Source organism: Myodes glareolus, chromosome 1 (assembly GCF_982192425.1).
Source record: "Myodes glareolus chromosome 1, mMyoGla1.1, whole genome shotgun sequence".
Taxonomy (NCBI): Eukaryota; Metazoa; Chordata; class Mammalia; order Rodentia; family Cricetidae; genus Myodes; species Myodes glareolus.
In genome coordinates this window covers 67,122,920-67,142,062 of record NC_142026.1, presented here as the reverse complement: position 1 = coordinate 67,142,062, position 19,143 = coordinate 67,122,920, and the positions used below count along the sequence as shown (strand labels likewise).

The window sequence follows — 19,143 nt, the reverse complement described above, 5'->3', positions numbered from 1 at the left end:
CAAACCAGGGTGAAATCACAAGGTCTTGTGCCATCTCTGTTTGCAAAAGTGGGGTTCCATTATCCAATTCCCAAGTCATCTTTCATTTCAAACCAGTTCAGCAGCTGAGAGCCAGGCATTATACAAAAGAGTACTTTTATCTTTTCTGCCTGGGGTTCTCAAGTGTACACCTCACATCTTCATCCCTGTCTTGTTCTTCTGACTGTCGCCTCAATTCCCATTCCTGCTGACCCAGTTCTCTGCTGTGGTCATACAGGCACAATATCCCTTATTGAGGCTCTGGGGAGTTGGGGCTGAGGAGAGGCTTCAAGTGTTCTGACGCCTGTAGCAATCCTTTTGCTTCTGACCCCAAAACAATACTCCAGGCACTGGGAAACAACACAACATTTATGTTCTGACACTTGTGGAGCTGGAATGTCCAAGGTCAAACTGACAGCTTAGTTTGTGGTGATGCCCTCCTCCTGTCCTGCAGAAGGCCTCCTTCTTGCTGTATCCACCCATAGTCAGAAGAGAGTAAGAACAGGTGGTGGATTCTTTCGGGTCTCTTCTTATAAATGGCAACAAACAAACATATAACCCACCTACAAAAAGAGAAGTGTTATACTAGTAGCCTGCCAGAATGGAGGATATGGTCCATCAGACCAAGTGATGAACAATGATGTGGAGACATGGCACCAAAGAGTGATTGTGAAAGACATCCAGCTTGGGCAGACCAGCTCCACTCCCAGGTTCAATCCAGCTGGGACTACAGGTCTGGGGGATGTTGACTAGCAATAAGGGGGACCAGGACCTCTGTGCCTTCTCTCCTTCCAGAAGGAGCAGAGCAGAGTGAGACATGTAGAAAGACAGCTACAGCAAGAGCTCTTGAGCCGTCTAGGGCCAGGCACTTCACACAATGGCAGAGTTGCTTTACTAGAAGGAGGCCAAATTCCACCTCTCCACTCAAAGCCCTCAACCAATAGTGCCCTTCCTCAGAGTGCCCAGGGCTCTGAAAACAATATTCCAGTCTCAGGACATTCCCACTTATAATCTCTCCATCCAAAGGACATAGAATGGCTCCAGCTTTCACAACACTTTTGCCCTTCTAAAAACTAATTTAGAGTCAGTCTGGGCTACACAGTGAGTATCAGACCAACCAGAGCTACATAGCAAGACCCTGTCTCAACAAACCAATCAACCAAAATATTAATCCATCCAAAAGCCTAGTTCTTCAACCCTTATTACAGGAAATATAGATTATCAATCAAGAGAGTTCATATTCCAGGGGAGAGGCTTATTTTATTTTCTCTGGAGTATTAACCATTGAGACCCTTCACATTTTACTTATTAAACACTGCCCTCTCTTGCTCAACTGCACCACATGCTACAGAAGGGCAAGGACTTGTGTCTCTTGTCCAGCAGTGAATGTCTAGCACCTGAACATGGCACCTGATATGAGATGCTCAATCTCTACTTGCAGAGCCTTCACTGCTCTGGGCCACCTACTTTGACTCTCTGGAGCAGGCTAAGAAATTCACAAGAATGAGACAAAATGGAGGCATGAGACCTTTGGGGGGGGGGGAATCTAATTCCTAAGTTGTATGGTAGGCATGGACAACAGGGAGGACTATGAACAGAAGACCAAAATCCCAACTACAAGAGTAAGCAGCAAGAAGTTCAAAGTGAAATTTCACAGCATGGTTGTAATAGCTCCCCACTTCCTGTTCTGAGGTTGACTGACCTAGGCAAGCATCTCACAAACAGAATTTCTGAGGGTCAGTTCTAAGAGGTAGGCTGGGTGGTTTTATAGACAGGAAGCAGTTCAGCCTACATACACAGTAGAACTGGAATCTTAAAGCAACTGCATAGGTTCCAGAGTTCATGTTGACCCACCCTGCTATAGTCTCCAGCAATTCAATAAGGAGTGTCCCTCGGGCAAGCTACTCTCTGTGGGGAGTAGCCTATTCTGGACTCTTGAAAGCTGGCACCTCTGTGTAGGGGGCAGATAAGGGTGCAGTATCCTGGACAATGTCAACAGCAGCAACAGCAGCGGCAATAGCAATGAGCTCACTACTTATGGCCACTAGCTACTGTTACAAGGTCTGTAACATGAGTCATCCTACTGACTCAAAGTGCTTTCATTAGTTCCATTTTATAGCCAGGGCAGTGAAGGCAAGGCAAGGTTAAACATTTGCTAGTAAGCAGAAAAGCCAAGGCTTGGCTTGAGGTTCATCCTGTACAGAATATTCACTAGAGAGAAAACACCACCAAAATGTGCAGAATGTATAGCACAGGTCTGTGCTGAAGGCCTCTGCAGCAGATCTACTGTTAATGACAGCAGTATTCTGTGCCCTGCCCTCACAGGGATGCTCAGTTGGCTCTGAGAGTGTTTGTTGCAAGGCTGTCTCCCAAAGGCCTCTGATCTAATGGCAAGAGTAGCTCCCTGAAGATGTTCCCATCAATTAGTAGTGAAACCTAAATCTGTCACACAGAAAGCACGGCACATTTACCCAGGCAAATGAGCTCGGGGAAGGTCACAGTTCTGAATCTTTATTTTTATGGAGGAGCTGAGGGTTGCCTCTAAGTAGAGACATAATACTGAACCACATACACAAGTGCTTAGGGAGTGACAGAGTGTGGTTGCAGGTCACTGGATTGGTTAGACTTTGCTTCCTAACTTGTCTTCTCACACCACCCGAGAGCTGACCATTCTGTCTTGCAGTCTTGGTGAGACCTATGCATCACGGTAAAGTGCCAGGGGAGAGTGTCACTTATCTCTTTCACATACAGGCAATATTTAAGCTGAGATCAATGGCTGGGCAAGCAGGACCCTGGGATCAAGATTATGTAAATCAGTCTGAACTGAAAACCACAGAGAACCACAGTAAAGAGAGTTGCTGCAGCGCACAGGTAGAAACATTCAGGTACTACAGGAATGTGGGTCATTGTGGCATCCCCATCCTCATCCCTGATCCTAAAGGATAGCAGGCGCAAAGCCATTATGTTAAGTATGCTAACTAAACTGAATAATTCAACCCTGCCTTCCTTCTAGGCACATGCTAAGCTAAGTCTACCAACATGCACATGCAAAAGTGTTCACTGCAGGACTGTTCATAACTGCCCACAGATATATTGTTGAGTGAGAGAAGCCAGGTATGAAATGGGTATCTGGTACCATTCCACTGTGAAAGCTATTCTATCCTGTCAAAAGCCAGAACAGTACTTATCCTTCCTAAGGGAAAGAAAGAACTACATGGGCCCTGCTAGGGGGTTGCTCACGTTCTGCTCCTTCTCTGTAGTGGTTATAGTGGCACAGATGTACTCCACCATGCACATCTATATTCATGAAAGGTGTACTTCTCTTAACTTACAGTCAATTTCAATGAGAAGTTTAAGAAATCTACTGTGGTGCCAGGCAGTGGCGGCACAAGCCTTTAATACCAGCACTTGGGAGGCAGAGGCAGGCAGATCTCTGTGTGTGTGAGGTCAGCCTGGTCTACAGAGTGAGTTTCAAGACAGCAGGGCTACACAGAGCAACCCTGTCTTGAAAAGAAAAAGAAAAAAGAAAGAGAGAAAGAAAGAAGAAAGAAAAAGCTACTGGTGTCACAATTCAGTGTTACTTAGCCAACTGTTCTGGGAAGATCTCTATTTTGATGTTTACCCCATAACAAGTCACTATATTAGGTGTCATTGAAATGATAGCTAGGGGCTGGAGAGATGGCTCAGTGGTTAAGAGCACTGACTGCTCTTCCAGAGAACCTGGGTTCAATTCCCAGCACCCACATGGCAGCTCACAACTGTCTGAAAATGCAGTTCCATGAGATCTGACACCTTCACACCAATGCACATAAAATAAAGTTAAACCATCAAAAAAATTAAAAAATATATATATATATATATAAATAAAAAGAAATGATAGCTAACATCAAGTAAGCCATCACCAGACCTTCTCTCAAAACATAGATGAGATTTGATTCTCAGAATCTTCTGACTGATAGCCTGGGTACAGGGGTAAAGCTGGTGTGACTTCACAGCCAGTGGCTTAACACTGGGCCATGAAGGGAAAGGGGTTCATATCCGGTCCCCAAACTCTTCTTCACAACACTAACTTTGTTGAGGTTGGGCCAGTCACCATTCACTCACTCACTTATTCATTTATTTAGGTTTTTTGAGACTGCATTTCTCTTTGTGGATAGCCTTGGCTGTCCTCGAACTCATAGGCTGGCCTCCAACTCACAGAGATCTGCCTGCTTCTGCCTCCTGAGTGCTGGGATTAAAGGTGCACGCCATCATCACTTCGCCCAATTGTCTTTTAAATATAACACATCTGATTTGTTCAGTCATTGTCTCCTGAGAAAGATTCAGATGAAATATTTGGCAAGGAAGCTTATAAGGTTAGGGTGCACTGCTAGTGGGCAGGCTATGTCCAATCATGCTATTAGCATGGTAAGCTTAGCCCTCTCCAGCATAAAGTACTTCATCACTAATTGATGTTTGGTGATTTTTCTATCTATTTATCTATCTATCTATCTATCTATCTATCTATCTATCTATCTATCTATCTATCACACACACACTTATATACATACACAATAATTTGTTATTGAAACAGCATCTCCTGCTTTTGTCTCCCAAGTGATGAAACTAGAAGCATGAACTATCACAGTTAGCTTGGGGTTGTAAAATCATAATCAAGTTCTCTAAATCATTCAGTCAGCAACACTTTGAATATCTTAAGATCACCTTCACTAAGGCAAGAGTTACTGAGGTATCCACTTAAAGGGTCAATTATAAAATGTGTATATGAACAAAATTGATTCAAGACACAGAATGCTGCCCCTCAGTTTCCTCAAGTCCTGTTGCTATAAGTCATTTCTGGGTCAGCTTCCAGGTTGCACTGTCCTGCTTGCTGCCAGAGTGGCCTTCACTCTACAGTCATTTCTGTGGTTTTGTGCCTAACTTCTGCCATTCTTGGCAGAGTGGCAGTCTATCATCTTAGTGGGTGTGACAATGCTAGTACCTTTGGGTTCCAAGTTGTACTTCATGGGGTAGATGCACCAGTTTGTTCTTTCACCTGCTGAGGGATGTCTGGGTTCTTTCCAACTTGAAGCTCTCCGGAACTAAGCCACTACAAACTGTGGCGTCTAAGTCTGAGTGAACATATGTTTTTATTTCCCTTGGGTAAATAAATACCTAGAAGTGGATGGTAAATGTATATTTAACTTTTTTGTAGTGTGCCAAAGAGCTCTGCAAAGCCACCCACCTTCTCTACACCCCTTGGTGGTTTCTGTGAGGGTGCTAACTGCTTCACCTCCTTGCCAACACTTGATCCTGCCAGTTGCTTTATTACCTAACAATTTAAAAATCCAATCATGTATAGTGTTGATTAATTATGGATGTATGATTATGTCTATATTTCCCATCTTGGACACAATGAGGGTAATCTTAAGTGCAATACAGTGCTTAACATACAGCAGGTTCTTAATTAATAATAATTATAAAAAGGCATTTATTGAATACAGATTGGGTGAAATCTGCCACTCCTACCAGATTATTTTTAGATCTACTCATGAGTTCTCAGAAATTTCTACCTTTCTACAAGTATGTGGTTCTGTATTTGGGACTTCACCACTTAGGCAAGCCTGACCAGTTATGCTGTCCAGCAAGGCCCAGTGTCCCTGAAGGCACCACTTGTTTCACAGAACCACTAAATGATGACATATTGCACTGTTACCAAGGTAGGGTGGTACGGCTCCGTTCTAGGACTTCCCACAAAAGCTTTCTTTCTTTTTTTTTTAATTAATACATTTTTTGAGACAGGCCTTCACTATGCAGCCTTGGCTGGCCTGTAACTCATTATGTAGACCAGGTTAGTCTTACAACTCACAAAGCTCATGTGCCTCCTTGAGAGCTTAGTATCACAACCACACCTAGTTCACAAAGAGCTTTTATAAATGAATGGGTTTCAACTACAACACTGCACCCAACTAGGAGCAGCCCCATAGGGATGCCAGGTTGCCTTTAAGTTTTAATGTATCACTACTCCAAGATTAGTGGATGGGACCACACACATTGCCATCTTCTTGCCAATGATGCGCACCCTGTACTGTGATGACACCCAAGGTTCTCCCAGAAGAACTATAACGATTGAGATGCCCCTACCCCATCCCAAGGGCCAGTTTTCCACCACACCCACGTCTTTCAATCAATAGAACAAGCTATCGTGAAAGGCAAACAGAAACAATGACAGCTCACACCAACATCCACAAATATGTATGATTAGAAAAGTGGGCTGATGAGTATGACAGCAAGCCATTTCTGGCATTATTATTTGACAGATTCCAAGCTTTCTAGACTTGGGGGATTTTTTTTTTTAATTCATGGGAGCCAACTAAAATTAAAATGTACCAACAGGGTGCTGGAGAGATCGAACAGGGTGCTGGAGAGATCAATGAGTGGTTAAGTGCAGTGGGTGTCCTTCCAGAAGACCAGGGTTCGATTCTCAGCACTCACATAGTGGTTCACAACTGTCTGTAAGTCCACTTACAGGGTTCTATGTTCTTTTTGGTATCCTAAGGCACTGTACACACACAGTGCACAGACATAACATGCAAGCAAAACAGCTATAAATATAAAAACAATGAAGCTTTAAAAAAAAAGTAAAATAGTAACACTGGGCGGTGGTGGCGCACACCTTTAATCCTAGCACTCGAGAGGCAGAGCAGACGATCCCTGTGAGTCCGAGGCCAGACTGGTCTATAAGACCTAGTTCCAGGACAGGCTCCAAAGCTACAGTGAAACCTTGTCTCGAAAAACAAAAAAACAAAACAACAACAAAAAGTAACAACAGATTGGAGGCCCACCAGTTATGTGCACAGAATGGTCTCGGTATTATGATTCAGGATGTCAAACAGGTATCTTCTGTCACGAAACCACTTCACTATGCCCAACAATGGCTGCCTGCCATGCTTGCTACAGGGCTAGGGACTGGGTACCTCTCAGAAAGCAACCTGATTAAGAAATGATTAGCAGATGAGAACACTGAGTATCATCCTATTTCCACCTACTCTCGGAGAACAAGGTTGGAAGTCACAGGAAGGTTTGGTCTCACAGATTACTTTATGACAAGAGAAACGTTTAGTTAAGTGGCTAGAGATGAAGCTGTGTCAGTGTCAGGGAACAACTGCCATGGCAAGTGCCAGGTGCTGAGCATCCGGGATGCACTGGTAAGTGAAGGGCCCCTGAAAGCTCCCTCGTAGGTTCCTGTGATATACAGCATAGTCATTTCCTGAACCACAGGAAACCTTGATTCAAATCTGACTGAGACACAGGCTTTGAAATTTATTTAACCAACCTGGACAATTCCAAATTTAAGCCTTATTCTGAACAGGTACTCTCAGAACAATGTTCTAAAAGTGAGCTTTCACCCTACTTTCAGACACATAAACTGTACAGAACCGAATACTCCTACTTCCTGTCATGAAGCAGGGAGTTCAATTAACTTGGCCAGTATTCTCTGTTACTTAGGAGTCACACAGGCTCCACAAGGGAGCAGTGACTCTATGGCCTCAACCTATTTTTCACATAAATGAAACCAAGGGCCAGGGAGGGCATAGGACAGAAAGACAGGCCCAGCCTCCCCTCTGCACAGTGACTCTCACGGAGGTCCCAGAGCAGCTGTGGTAGTAACATGCCCTCTTCCAGGTTTTCCATGTAACAAGAGCTGAGAGGATGAAAATCTAACACCCTATTAGCACAGCAAGCAAAGAGGCTGACCCTGAAGCTGCCTAATAGCATCTGCAAATCAATGTGAGAGCTCTTCTAACCACTGGCCACAGTAGCCTCAGCACAATATAATTTTGGGGAACATGAAACAAAGGTAAAGGAACTGGTTATGAGGAAAACAAGAACAAACCAAAATCAATCTGCACTCATGATGGGCCAAGTTACCCTAAGGAGGAAAACATACTCAGAAAGAGCTTCAATAGAAGGTGGGTTATAAATAAAACTGCAGGTATGACAGTTTTCACATGAGAACACCATAATAACCCCAGCTGGTGCACACTTGCAATCTCAGCACCTGGGAGGTGGAAGCAGAACGATGAAGAATTCACAAGTTTATCCTCACGGAAGCAGCAAGTTCAAGGCCAGACTGGGCTCCAGGAGACCCAGCCTCAAAAACAAAACAAAACAATTGACAACAAACCCCACAATTTTTAAAGGTACTGGGATGGATTAAGTTGTCCTGATTTGCATACTGGTAAGTCTTCTCATTATACGCTTCTACTCTGTTGTCCATGCTCCTGCTCGGCTGTGCTCTGGTTAGGCTGAGAGGTGGGTGGATGGGTAGCATCATGAGCCCCGAGGCTGGGGTCTGAGCTCTCAAGCCCTGCCTCTGAAATACAAAGTGCAGTACACTGTTTTATCTGCCAGGGTCATGTGTCAGGGTATCAAGATGAAGGAAACAGATGAGGAAACTGGGATATAAGTTCTTTTGAGATTGGTCAGCTCTGACAAAGTTTGATGGGATGTTGTTTCTGCTTGTCTGGAAGGGCATGCCTGGACTCTATACTGCAGTTCCTCACATGAGTGAAGAACAAAGACATGAGAGGCCAGTGACAGCACCCATTTTCCCGAAGGAAAGTCCAATCATTCAACACAAGCCTACAGAGCTCTTACAAGTCTACGTCACAGATGTGTTCTGCTTGAGGGCGAAGCACTAGTCCTGTGCCCACTGCAAGCAGGGAACTTACTTATCCAAGACCACACTCTGAGGAGGTCATATGTAGTGCTGAAGTGGGATGAGGGTGATGAGAGGTTCAGATAGTACTTTACATCAAAGTTACTCTGTAAGGCAACTGTCTACACACTTCAGAAAAAGTAATGGTGGCAGTAGGAGTGGTGGAGTGAGGATGGAGCTGAGTGTTTGCATCCTAGAGTAAAAAAACTCAACCATAACAGTTAAAAGTCAGCTGAGCAAATTCAAACATAGAGTAAACATGAAATAACACTATCAGTATTATCAAGGATAATGATTTTCTTTCAGGTGCTGGAGGTGGAACCCAGTGTTCATGTTGAGCAGCTATGCAGGTGCCTGAGCACTGAGATCTACTCTAGCCTTGGCAGACAATGCTTTCTTTTTAAAAATCTATCACTACTAGTACATGCGTGAGGGTACATGTTTGTGCTGTGGCGTGCGTGTGGAGGTCAGGGACTTTTAGGAGGTGGTTTTCACCTTCTACCAGTGAAGGTCTTGCCAGGGCCCTGGTGAATATTCTTAAAGTGACAATGCCAGTATAGCCAGTGAAGTATGAAGCCTCTTTCAACTTTTCAATAACGCTTACTACCTTCAAACTGGCAAACCAAGAGAAAGGGCAGTGGCGGGGGGTGGGGGGGAGTTACTGGTGTGGTGACACACACCTGTAATCCTAGCAAAGAGAAGGAAGCCAGCCTGGTATACAGACCAACATTCAGGATATATATATATATATAAAAAAAACCCAAAATCCAAACAAACATCAATGAAAAACTCAGACTGAATTCACTTTGTTTTTCTTATATGGTGATGTGGGAGTCCCCTCTGTATGCTGTGAATACCAATGGTTAATAAAGAACCTGGCTTGGCCTTATAGGGTAGAACAGAGCTAGTTGGGGGTGGAGGGACTAAATGGAATGCTGGGAGAAAGGAGGCGGAGTCAGAGAGAAGCCACGGAGTCACTGCCTGAGACAGATGTGCTGAAACTGCTGGTAGGCCATGACCTCGTGGTGATATACAAATTAATGGAGATGGGTTAAATTAAGATGTAAGAGTTAGCAAATAAGAAGCCAGAGCTAATGGGCCAAACAGTGATTTAAATAATGTGGTTTCTGTGTGATTATTATGGGAGTCTGGGTTAACAAGTGCCCTCCTACAACAAAAACACTTTTGTGGAGCTGGGCCATGGTGTCACACATCTTTAATCCCAGAACTCAGGAGACAGAGGCAGGTGGATCTCTGTGAGTTTGTAGCCAGCTTGATTTACAGAGTAAGTTCCAGGACAGCAAAGGCTACACAAAGAAACCAACCAAACAAAAAACCAACCAAACAAACAAAAAACCCTTATATGGTAGCCACAGCTGGAGCCTGGGTCCTCTGAACAGAGACACTGGTGTGGGTTTTCACAAGATGGTCAGGGAATTCCTAATAAGGAGACTTGGTGAATACAATCTCTTTCCAGAGGTCAGGAGTCAGGTAGCTGTAGGTCTCTGAGATGGTATCAAAGGTGACCTTGGTAAAGTTGCCCGGGGTGACAGTGTCTCTGCCTGATGTGCAGCAGTCATTAATACCGGCAATCATCAGTTAACTTCTTGGGCACAGGAGCAGAGATGATGCCAGTGCCTCTGAGTGAAGGGATAAGATATACCAACACAAAGTCACAGTGGCCTGTCAAGATTCAGGACTCTTGGAGCATGGCTATGTTCCAGGCACCACAATCTATGCCACTCATGTGGGTCTCCCTGAGCTCTGTAGTCCCTCCACGAGACAGGCTAGTTATTAGTGGTCACAATGCAGTGATGAACAGATGGCAGAGATGAGATTCTGATCCAAGGAAGGCCATGTGTTCAAAGGTTTATCAGGACCCCAGAATAACTCTACTAATTATTCTGTCTCTTTTTTTGACGCAGGGTCTCATTGTGTAGCTCTGGCTGGCCTTAACTCAGAGAACTTCCTGCCTCTGCCTCTCAACTGCCAAGATTTAAGGTGTGAAGCTTAAGGTGGATCCTGCTTCTTAAACACACAAGGAGATGACGTTTCACAATCAGCAACAGCAGCTGCTTATACAACACTGCAGTAAGATACAATGCAGTTAGGCAATCTGTATTTCAAACCAGTTGTACAAAATGTATAGTTTTGTTGTCAATTAAAGTAAATAACTTTTAAAAAGGCACACTTTCAGAGTTTAGGGGCTGAGGAATATACACATAAAACAATGTCTTACTTGGAAAGAGATGATGGTGGGGAAGGAGAAATGAATGGGTGGGGACAGAGGCAAGAGATGATGTAGATCTAACAGGCCTGGGATGAGATCAGATGAATCAATGTTTGGAGAGACAGTGATGCAATCTGGTGGAGTTTGCAGAGCAGCAGCTTGGTTTGACAGTGACTGATGGTGGACAAGCGTCAGGGTTGAAAAGGATTAAGAGGACACAGAGTTCCATGTTTGTGTATGCTCTGGAGGTGTGAAGAATGAGACACAGGACCTTGCACAAGCCAGGTAAGTGCTCTAGTATTGAGCTACACACCTAGCCCAAGCCTCTATATTTTCCACCTTAAATTTTATTTATTTTATGTGCATGGGTGTTTTGCTTGCATGCATTATCTACATTCATGCAATGCTTACGGCTAGAAGACAGTGCTCCAGAAGGTATTTTGGATGGTTGTGAGCTGCCATGTGGATATTGGGACTCAAACCCCAGTCTTCTGCAAAAGCACACAGCACTCATTAACTGCTGAGCATTCCCTCAAGCCTTCCAAATCTATATTCTTTTTTTCCCCTCCTTTTCTTCTTCTTCTTCCTCATCCTCCTTTTGGTAGGGGAGGGTTGAGACAGGGTCTAACTGTGTATCCCTGGCCTCACAGAAATCTGCCCGTCTATGCCCCTTTAGTGCTGGAATTAAAAGTGTGCACTACCCTGCCTGGCTCCCAAGCCTACATTCTTAAGCTCAACCAACAATGCTTGGGAATCCACACTGACAGGTGCCTACAAGACCTCCTCCTCAATGATCCCTGAAAGTAGCTAGGAGAAGAAAGAAAGAAACAATAATATGAAAGTGGAAGGCAAAGAGACATGTAAGAGCCCTAAGTCAGTAAAATGAAGCATCCACACAAGTAAAACTGTACTATCTTAAGAACATAAAAACTTAAAGCAACTTCTCTTTTTGTATCTCACTGTTCCATGTGCAAAAACCCAGTCACATGATCACAAGATATTCAAGCACTATGATTGTTTTCTTACCTCAGAGCAGAGACCCTACCTGTACATGAGTCTTAAATGCCTTATCAGAATGCCAGGATTGGCAACAGTCTCAAATACTTGTTCCAATTATTAAGTGTAATAGCCCTTACTCTGCCCTCATGTCCACAAGGGGACAGAAAACAACACAAACTACCAAAAAACTAACCACACGCTAAAGTTATGTGAGGACAGGTCTGAGGACAGAACTGCTCCCACATATTTTAGGTCTCCTTAGTGCCACACTAGCCTCCCGATTGAAGCTTCAGTGGTCAGATCACCCAGCGCCTTTCTGTTAGCATCTCTCATTTCCAGAAAGTTCACAAATCCCAGCCCTCTTGGAAGCTCCATGCAGGGAGTGGAAGGTACTATTTGCTGTGGGAGATGCTTACCTGTGGCTTCAATGTACTCAATGCATCTTTCAATAAAAATGGGAATTGGCTTCTCTGGAGTCACCACAGTTGTTAAGGGCACCCCAAAATAGTTACTCTCCCAGGTTGCCTTCGTGATGGATGGTCGGGGTTTGGGCTTTGGTTTCTGTCCAGGAAAGAAAAAGGGAAGCACAAAACAAAGTGAGTATCATATGTATCTGCAAGGGTTCCAAAGAGGAACTGGCAGTTGGTAACAAAGTGCCGAAAAGATTTCAAGAGGACAAACAGATCCAAATTTGTTCATCTCCTTTATAGCATTTTCTGGCCTCCAAATATCACATAAGATACTGGAAAATTGTCACACAGCCACACCTTTGGTGTGAGAGTGCATTATTAGAACAAAGATGTTTATAAGAAGCAGGCCAAGTTTACTCAATAAAGTAACAACATAATGGCATCCACATCCTCCACTGGGGACACACTGGAGTAAACAGGAAGTTTTCCAAACCACCTACATAATGATAGATGGTATATACTCAGAGATGGCTGATGCCTCGGAAAGATCAAACATGGGTCCAAAAACTAGTAACTTCCTCGTTCCAGAAAAGACAGACAGCACGTATTCTGTTAGAGCTGTCTCAAACGAGGATTCCCTTTGATACATTAGCCTGGGGTTAATTCCTGGTGTTTTCCACATTAGAAAATGGTAAAGCCAACTAATCAAACAAACAAAATAACATAACCCAGGCCCATGCCCTTGGGAGGCTGAGGTAGGACTAGCAAGAGTACCAGGCTAGCCTGGGCTACAATGTAATTCTGTCTATTCTTTTAGTTCTTAGGAAGCAGTCAGCAGGGCAGTGATAGCCACTGAGATTTTACTATGTTACCAAACAAATCCCACATATACTTCCTTTAAAACCTCACAACCTTTCACTTTTTCAAGAAAAAGAAGTCTCCACAGGCCTAAATGACTCAATCAATGATAATGCTTGATTACTAAAGCCCATACTATTTAACAGTAATAACTGAGATAGTCTGCCTCAAAAATCACTCAAACTGTGACCCCCACCCCTATTGAATTTAGTACTTTTATTTTGAAGCTCATATTGGGGGAGGGGGCATGTTTTATACTAATGGAAACTCCCCAAAGTCAAAGAAGTGAGGCTTAGAATGTCAGTCTTTCTTAAAGTATCTAATAAAAGAAGAAGGCAACAGAATACAGGTAAATTAGAGAAGTGTGATACTAATAATCAGTTTTCATTTCCAAGTGGTTCAGCCCAATGTAGCAGGGCAGATGACTCCCTTTAACAATGTGCATTGATTATAAACCTATTTAGGGATCTTTCCATAAAACCCACAGAAGGAGACATCCAACTGTGAGGACACAGGCCAACCTTCCCCTTTTCTTCTGCCCATTTTCATTCATTTTAGTATTCCTTATAAGGGAACAAGTTACTTCCTGTTTAGTCTGAGATTCTTTGAAAACTTCCTGTGCAAATTAGAGGGGTGGGACTGGGAAGTAGGAGTTAGAATTAGAGAGGGTAGAGGCAAATTAAAAAGTATACTGGGCTGCTAACTGGTAATACCTCAGAAAACAGTCAAAGGGCAAAGAAAGCCTAACCATTAGCCTGCTAAATAAGTTAATGTGGAGGTTCATGTACTCCCATGTGGCTTGGCCCTGACAAACACATGCCACAGCTCTTGAGGTAAGCAGGTACTGACTTTAGGGAAAAGCAAACTAGTGACTTATGATTTTTCTTTATGGATAAATCTAGACTGTCCAGCAGTGTGTGATGCATGCTATAACCTATACTTATACAAAGCTCAACATGAAGAGTTTAAGCTTTGCTGCCAGACATTATGTACCAACAGGTGCAATAATGGCATGGCTGCTATGGGGGTAACCAATTGTTTTCTGATTGGATCTGAGGCCTGCTCCACAGGAGGGAATTCTGGTACTGTAAACCTGGTGATAATTCCCGCTGGAAAAGGCAGAACAGACAACACACAGAGGACAAAAGACCTATTGTTGTTTTGCTAAACAGACATGTTATTAAACTGTCCTCTAAATATTTATGTTTATACTCATAGATTACTGCTTCCAGCTCTGGTCAGAGAAGTTTCTGTACTAAGTAGCAGTCAGTGTAGAGCCTCAAATCTTGTCCAAGTGCGAAGAATGAATGACTGTTGAGTGAGGGCTCAGCTCTAAATGGAACACTGATTATCAAACCCTACAAGGTTCAGAGGACATCTTGAAGAGGGAGACAGACAAAATGGAAGAACCAAAAGATGAGGGAAGGGTGCTGTCAAGTGCTGACTTCTGGACAGAACATATCATTGTGCTTACAAAGTCACAGCAGCTATAGTTACTGTATTACCCAAGACCTAAATAAGATCAAACCAGCAGTACTTCCAGCATGAATGGAGGGAGGGCTTATAAGGCTCCACCTAGCTGAAGAGCCTGATAATTGATGGCTGGTCTGAGAGGGAAAGTTAATTTTCCTTCTAGGTATGTTGCTCATGTGCATGCAGGCAACACTAATTGGACATAAGAGTGCTTAAAAAAAAAAAGAAAGAAAAGAAAAAGACAATAAAGCTAAGTGGGGATGGGGGACTTGGGGAGGGTAGATATAATCAAGATACATTGTGTGGGGCTGGAGAGATGGTTCAGAGGTTAAGAACACTGTCTGCTCCTCCAGAGGTACTGAGTTCAATTCCCAGGAACCACATGGTGGCTCATAACCATCTGTAATGAGATCTGGTGACCTCTTCTGGCCAGCAAGCATACATACAGACAGAACATGGTATACATAAGTAAATAAATAAAGATACATTGTGTGTATATACGTGTGAGTGTGAGTGTGAGTGTGTGTGTGTGTGTGTGTGTGTGTGTGTGTGTAGGAAATTGTCAAAGAGGCTGGCGCCGTGGTCCACACCTTTAGTCCCAGCACTTGGGAGGCAGAAGCAGGTGGATCCTGTCAGTTTGAGGCCAGCCTGGTCTACATACAGCATTCCAGAACCTGTCTCAAAACAACAACAAGGAAAAATAAGTCAAAGAATTAAAAAAAAAAATTAAAAAGCCTGGAATGGTAGTAAGGTAAGGGTAGGCGGATCTCTATGAGTCCAAGGCCAACTAAAAATACACAGTAAAACTCTCTCTCACACACACACCCCGCAAAGAATTTAACCCGCTGGGGACATGGTTCAACTGGTAGGACACTCGTCCAACTTGCATAAAACTCTGAGTTTGAAGCCCAGCACCACATAAAATTGGGTGTGGTGGTGCACACCTTTAATTACAGCACTTGGAAGTGGAAGAAGAGGATCAAAAGTTCAAGGTCATCCTTGACTAAATAAGAAGTATGAGGCCAGGATGGTTTCTGTAAGACCCTATCTCACAAGAGAAAAACAAATTTCTAGGTTTCAATCTGACTGATGTGGTTTGAGTCAAGTATTGTATCACCTCTATCTACCTTCCTAGCATCATCCTGGTCATATGGTGTTACGGGCAGGACCTTTCAGCTGATGTGTACTGTTGTAGTCACATAGCCTTGGATCAAGCAATGCTCTTCCTGTAAATGTTTCTGCCATTTAAAAGGTTAATTCTGAAATGTGAATAAACAGTGACTGACCATCTGTATTAAAAAAAAACCAAAAACAAACAAAAACAAAAACAAAAAAACCCACTTCTATCAATCCCACCAAATTTCTTGGTCAAAATGAAGATAATTCTATTCTTCAGTAAAACTGAAGCTTCCAAATAAAGTGCTGCTAAGAGAAAGAGTAGAACCAAAAAGCAGGAGGTGATCCTGATTCTCCTAGTCATCAATGGGATGCTTTCTAGCTTTAGTTCTAGAATCTAATCAAATTGAAACAATATACTCCTCAAAGTGATGCACACGTGCATGCTTCCAAGCCACTGGCTAGAGAGTTTGTCTCACTAGAAACCTAGTAACTTTCTAAGCACCAGATCCCAAGTTTCTCTCTTTTTAGTTGTACCAGAGATTGAACCTAGAGCAGAGAGGATAGGCAAGCACTCCACCACTGAGTCCCCAGGATAGCATGCTTATGCTGGTCATACCCCCAGAATACCCCACTCCCATAAAAAGCATGCATACTAAGAACCCTGGGGCCACTGAGTTGGTCCAGCAGATAAAGGCACCTGCTATTAATGCTGAGGGCCTTTTTCTATTCTCAGGACCTACATGGTGATGCAGAAAACCTATTCTTGAAAGTTGTCTCTGTTATCTCTATATGCCTGAACCTACACAGAAAATAATGGAGAAGGAGGAGCAAAAGTAGGAGGGGGGACAGAAAGAAGGGAGAGAAGGAAAGAGGGAGGAACTCTGGAGATGAATCCAAGGAAATCCCACCGAGGTGGGTCTCTGTGACTGCAGAACTTGTACTTTACAGCACTTCAATTTCTATAAATAAGTTCTTGGATTAGGCAGAATGAGCAAATGGATGCTGAGTAAAGTATAAAAACACACCAACTATCTGGAAAACTTCTAAAGGTAATATATATTTGTCTACTCAAAATTTACTAGGGAAGTCTTTTATTTGTGTGTGTGTGTGTGTTAGCTTCCTGTTTATTGCTGTGATAAGACCACAAGCAACCTGGGGAGGAAAGAGTTTTTACTTGGTTTACAATATCCCTATTACAGCCCATCATTTAAGGAAGTCAGGACAGGAACTTAAGGCAAGAACCTAGATACGAGAACTGGAGCAGAGACCACGGGGAAGGCTCTTCCTGTATTCTCTACTTTCTTTCTTTCGCTTATTTTGGTTTTTGAGACAAGATCTCACTATGTAGCTAGTCCTGGCTTGTTTGGTATACAAAGCATCAAACTCAGAGATCCACCTGCCTCTGCTTTCAGAGTGCTCGGATTAAAGATGTACGATACCATAACCTACACCAGTTTACTTTCTTATGTACCTCAGGACTACCTGCCTGGGGATGGTACTACCCACAGTGGGCTGGGACCTTCTAACAACAATCATTAGTCAAGGAATATCCTGTAGACCAATATGATGGGGCCATTTTTTTTTCAACTGATATTCTCTCTTCTTAGATGACTCTATCTTGTGTCAAGCTGATAAAAAACAAAAACAAACAACAAACAAAAACAAACTATCCCAGTGTGTGGGTGTATGTGTGTCCATTGATGATGGTGGTGTCACATTCCCTGGAGCTGGAGTTACCGGCATCTGTGAGCCATCTGATGTAGGTGCTGGGAACTGAACTCTAACCATCTGATAGAGCATTAAGTGCTCTTGACCTCTGAGATGTGTTTCCAGCACCAGATGATGATGATGTTTATTATTATTTCAAAAGACAGAATCTTGCATAGTCCAGGGTAGCTTTAAGGTCTTGAATCCTCTTGCCTGTCTCCCTAATACTGGGATTATAGGAATGGGGCACTATCTTCAGCTACTATCAGGCAATTTCAAGCTGGAAAAAAGAGCCCTAAAGCAGTTATGTTCAAACAGTTGTAGAACCACCTACTAATAACAAGGAGAAGGCTTATTTTGTACAGTTGTGCTCCAGAGATAAGAGTAGGATAAAAGATAAATTAGACTGCTTATCTCTTTTACCTCAAAGAGTCCAAGATCCAGTTTAACCCTCCAATTTATGAATGAGATAGCATTTAGAGAGTATCAATCCCCTTTGCCTGGTAACGGAATTCCACCCCATCTTCTCACATGCATTCTCTTAAGCTTTAAACTCTGGATTAGAGTGTCAAATACATCCTTTAGATAACTGAAGGTTCTCCAGAGTATCATAAACTTAGAAAGGGATTCTTGAACAACTATTCTAAACCTCCTCATCAGGAAGTCAGTCTGTGAAATGTCATGCCAAGATCTGGGCTGGCTTCTGATATTACCAACACTTCTGGCATCTAAAGGGTTACTGAGTACATTTTAGCTGGAAATGCCATTCTCCCAAGTGGCTTGCCAGATGTCTTGTGTCCCAGTAAGGCACATGTCCCTCTTTAGGGAATCACAGGGAGCACTCTCACAGCAGGTGCTCTCAACATCCATCTTCTTTTGGGGTATTCACTTAGCAGGCCAAACCAGAAAAAGCAGGAGAGGCCAAGCCCTAGAATGACCCACACATCTGTGCCTCAAGTGGGTCAAACAATAGCAATTCCCTAGGAAGCTAGGTGCTGAAACCTCACAGCCATCCTGCAAGGCAAAGGTGTTATTAGCCCCCTTCACAGCAGAGATCAGAGACCCTGCAGCCAAAGCCCACACTACTTCCTCCAGGATGAAATGTCAATACCCCAGTTAAAGGCAGGACCAACTTAAGTCATCTCCTCCTTTCCTTTTAGACAGATGCTGATAGAATAAATAACGTCTCCACTTTTCCAGATCTCTTGGTTTCCCTAAAAACAAACTTATAGCTATGTGTACTAGCTCACACCTATAATTCTAGCACTTGGGAGTCAGAGGCAGGATGAGTCTGAGGCCAGCTTGGACAGTATAGTGAAAGTTTGCTTTGAAAAACAAAACAAACAAAAAAAGCACCACTCAAGGCTTTTCCCACCCCTTCTCACATTCATCGCTAACACTGTGATTTTCTAATTAACAACTATCCTCCATGTTTCCAATAGAGCTTCAAAGGGGCCCTTTCAATTAAGTTATTCATACTCCTGGCACTTATCAGTTTCTAGCACCATGATTTAGGGCAAAACAGGAAGGAACACAAACCCTGGCGTTCCCACCATCTAGCCCTCTTATATGACAGGAAAGGGAAGGTGGCTGTGTCATCACACTGCAGAATGAAGGAGTGTGGCAAG

At 43.3% G+C, this 19,143-nt stretch overlaps 1 protein-coding gene across 1 annotated transcript in view; it reads right to left on the bottom strand.

Moving 5' to 3' along the window:
* Arhgap35 (Rho GTPase activating protein 35) overlaps positions 1-19,143 on the bottom strand; it is a 106,334-nt gene that overhangs the window by 30,862 nt on the left and 56,329 nt on the right. The window contains exon 3 of the mRNA XM_085692825.2: positions 12,365-12,509. Within this exon, the coding sequence (XP_085548951.1) occupies positions 12,365-12,509 (145 nt within the window). The remainder of the gene's footprint in view (positions 1-12,364; positions 12,510-19,143) is intronic.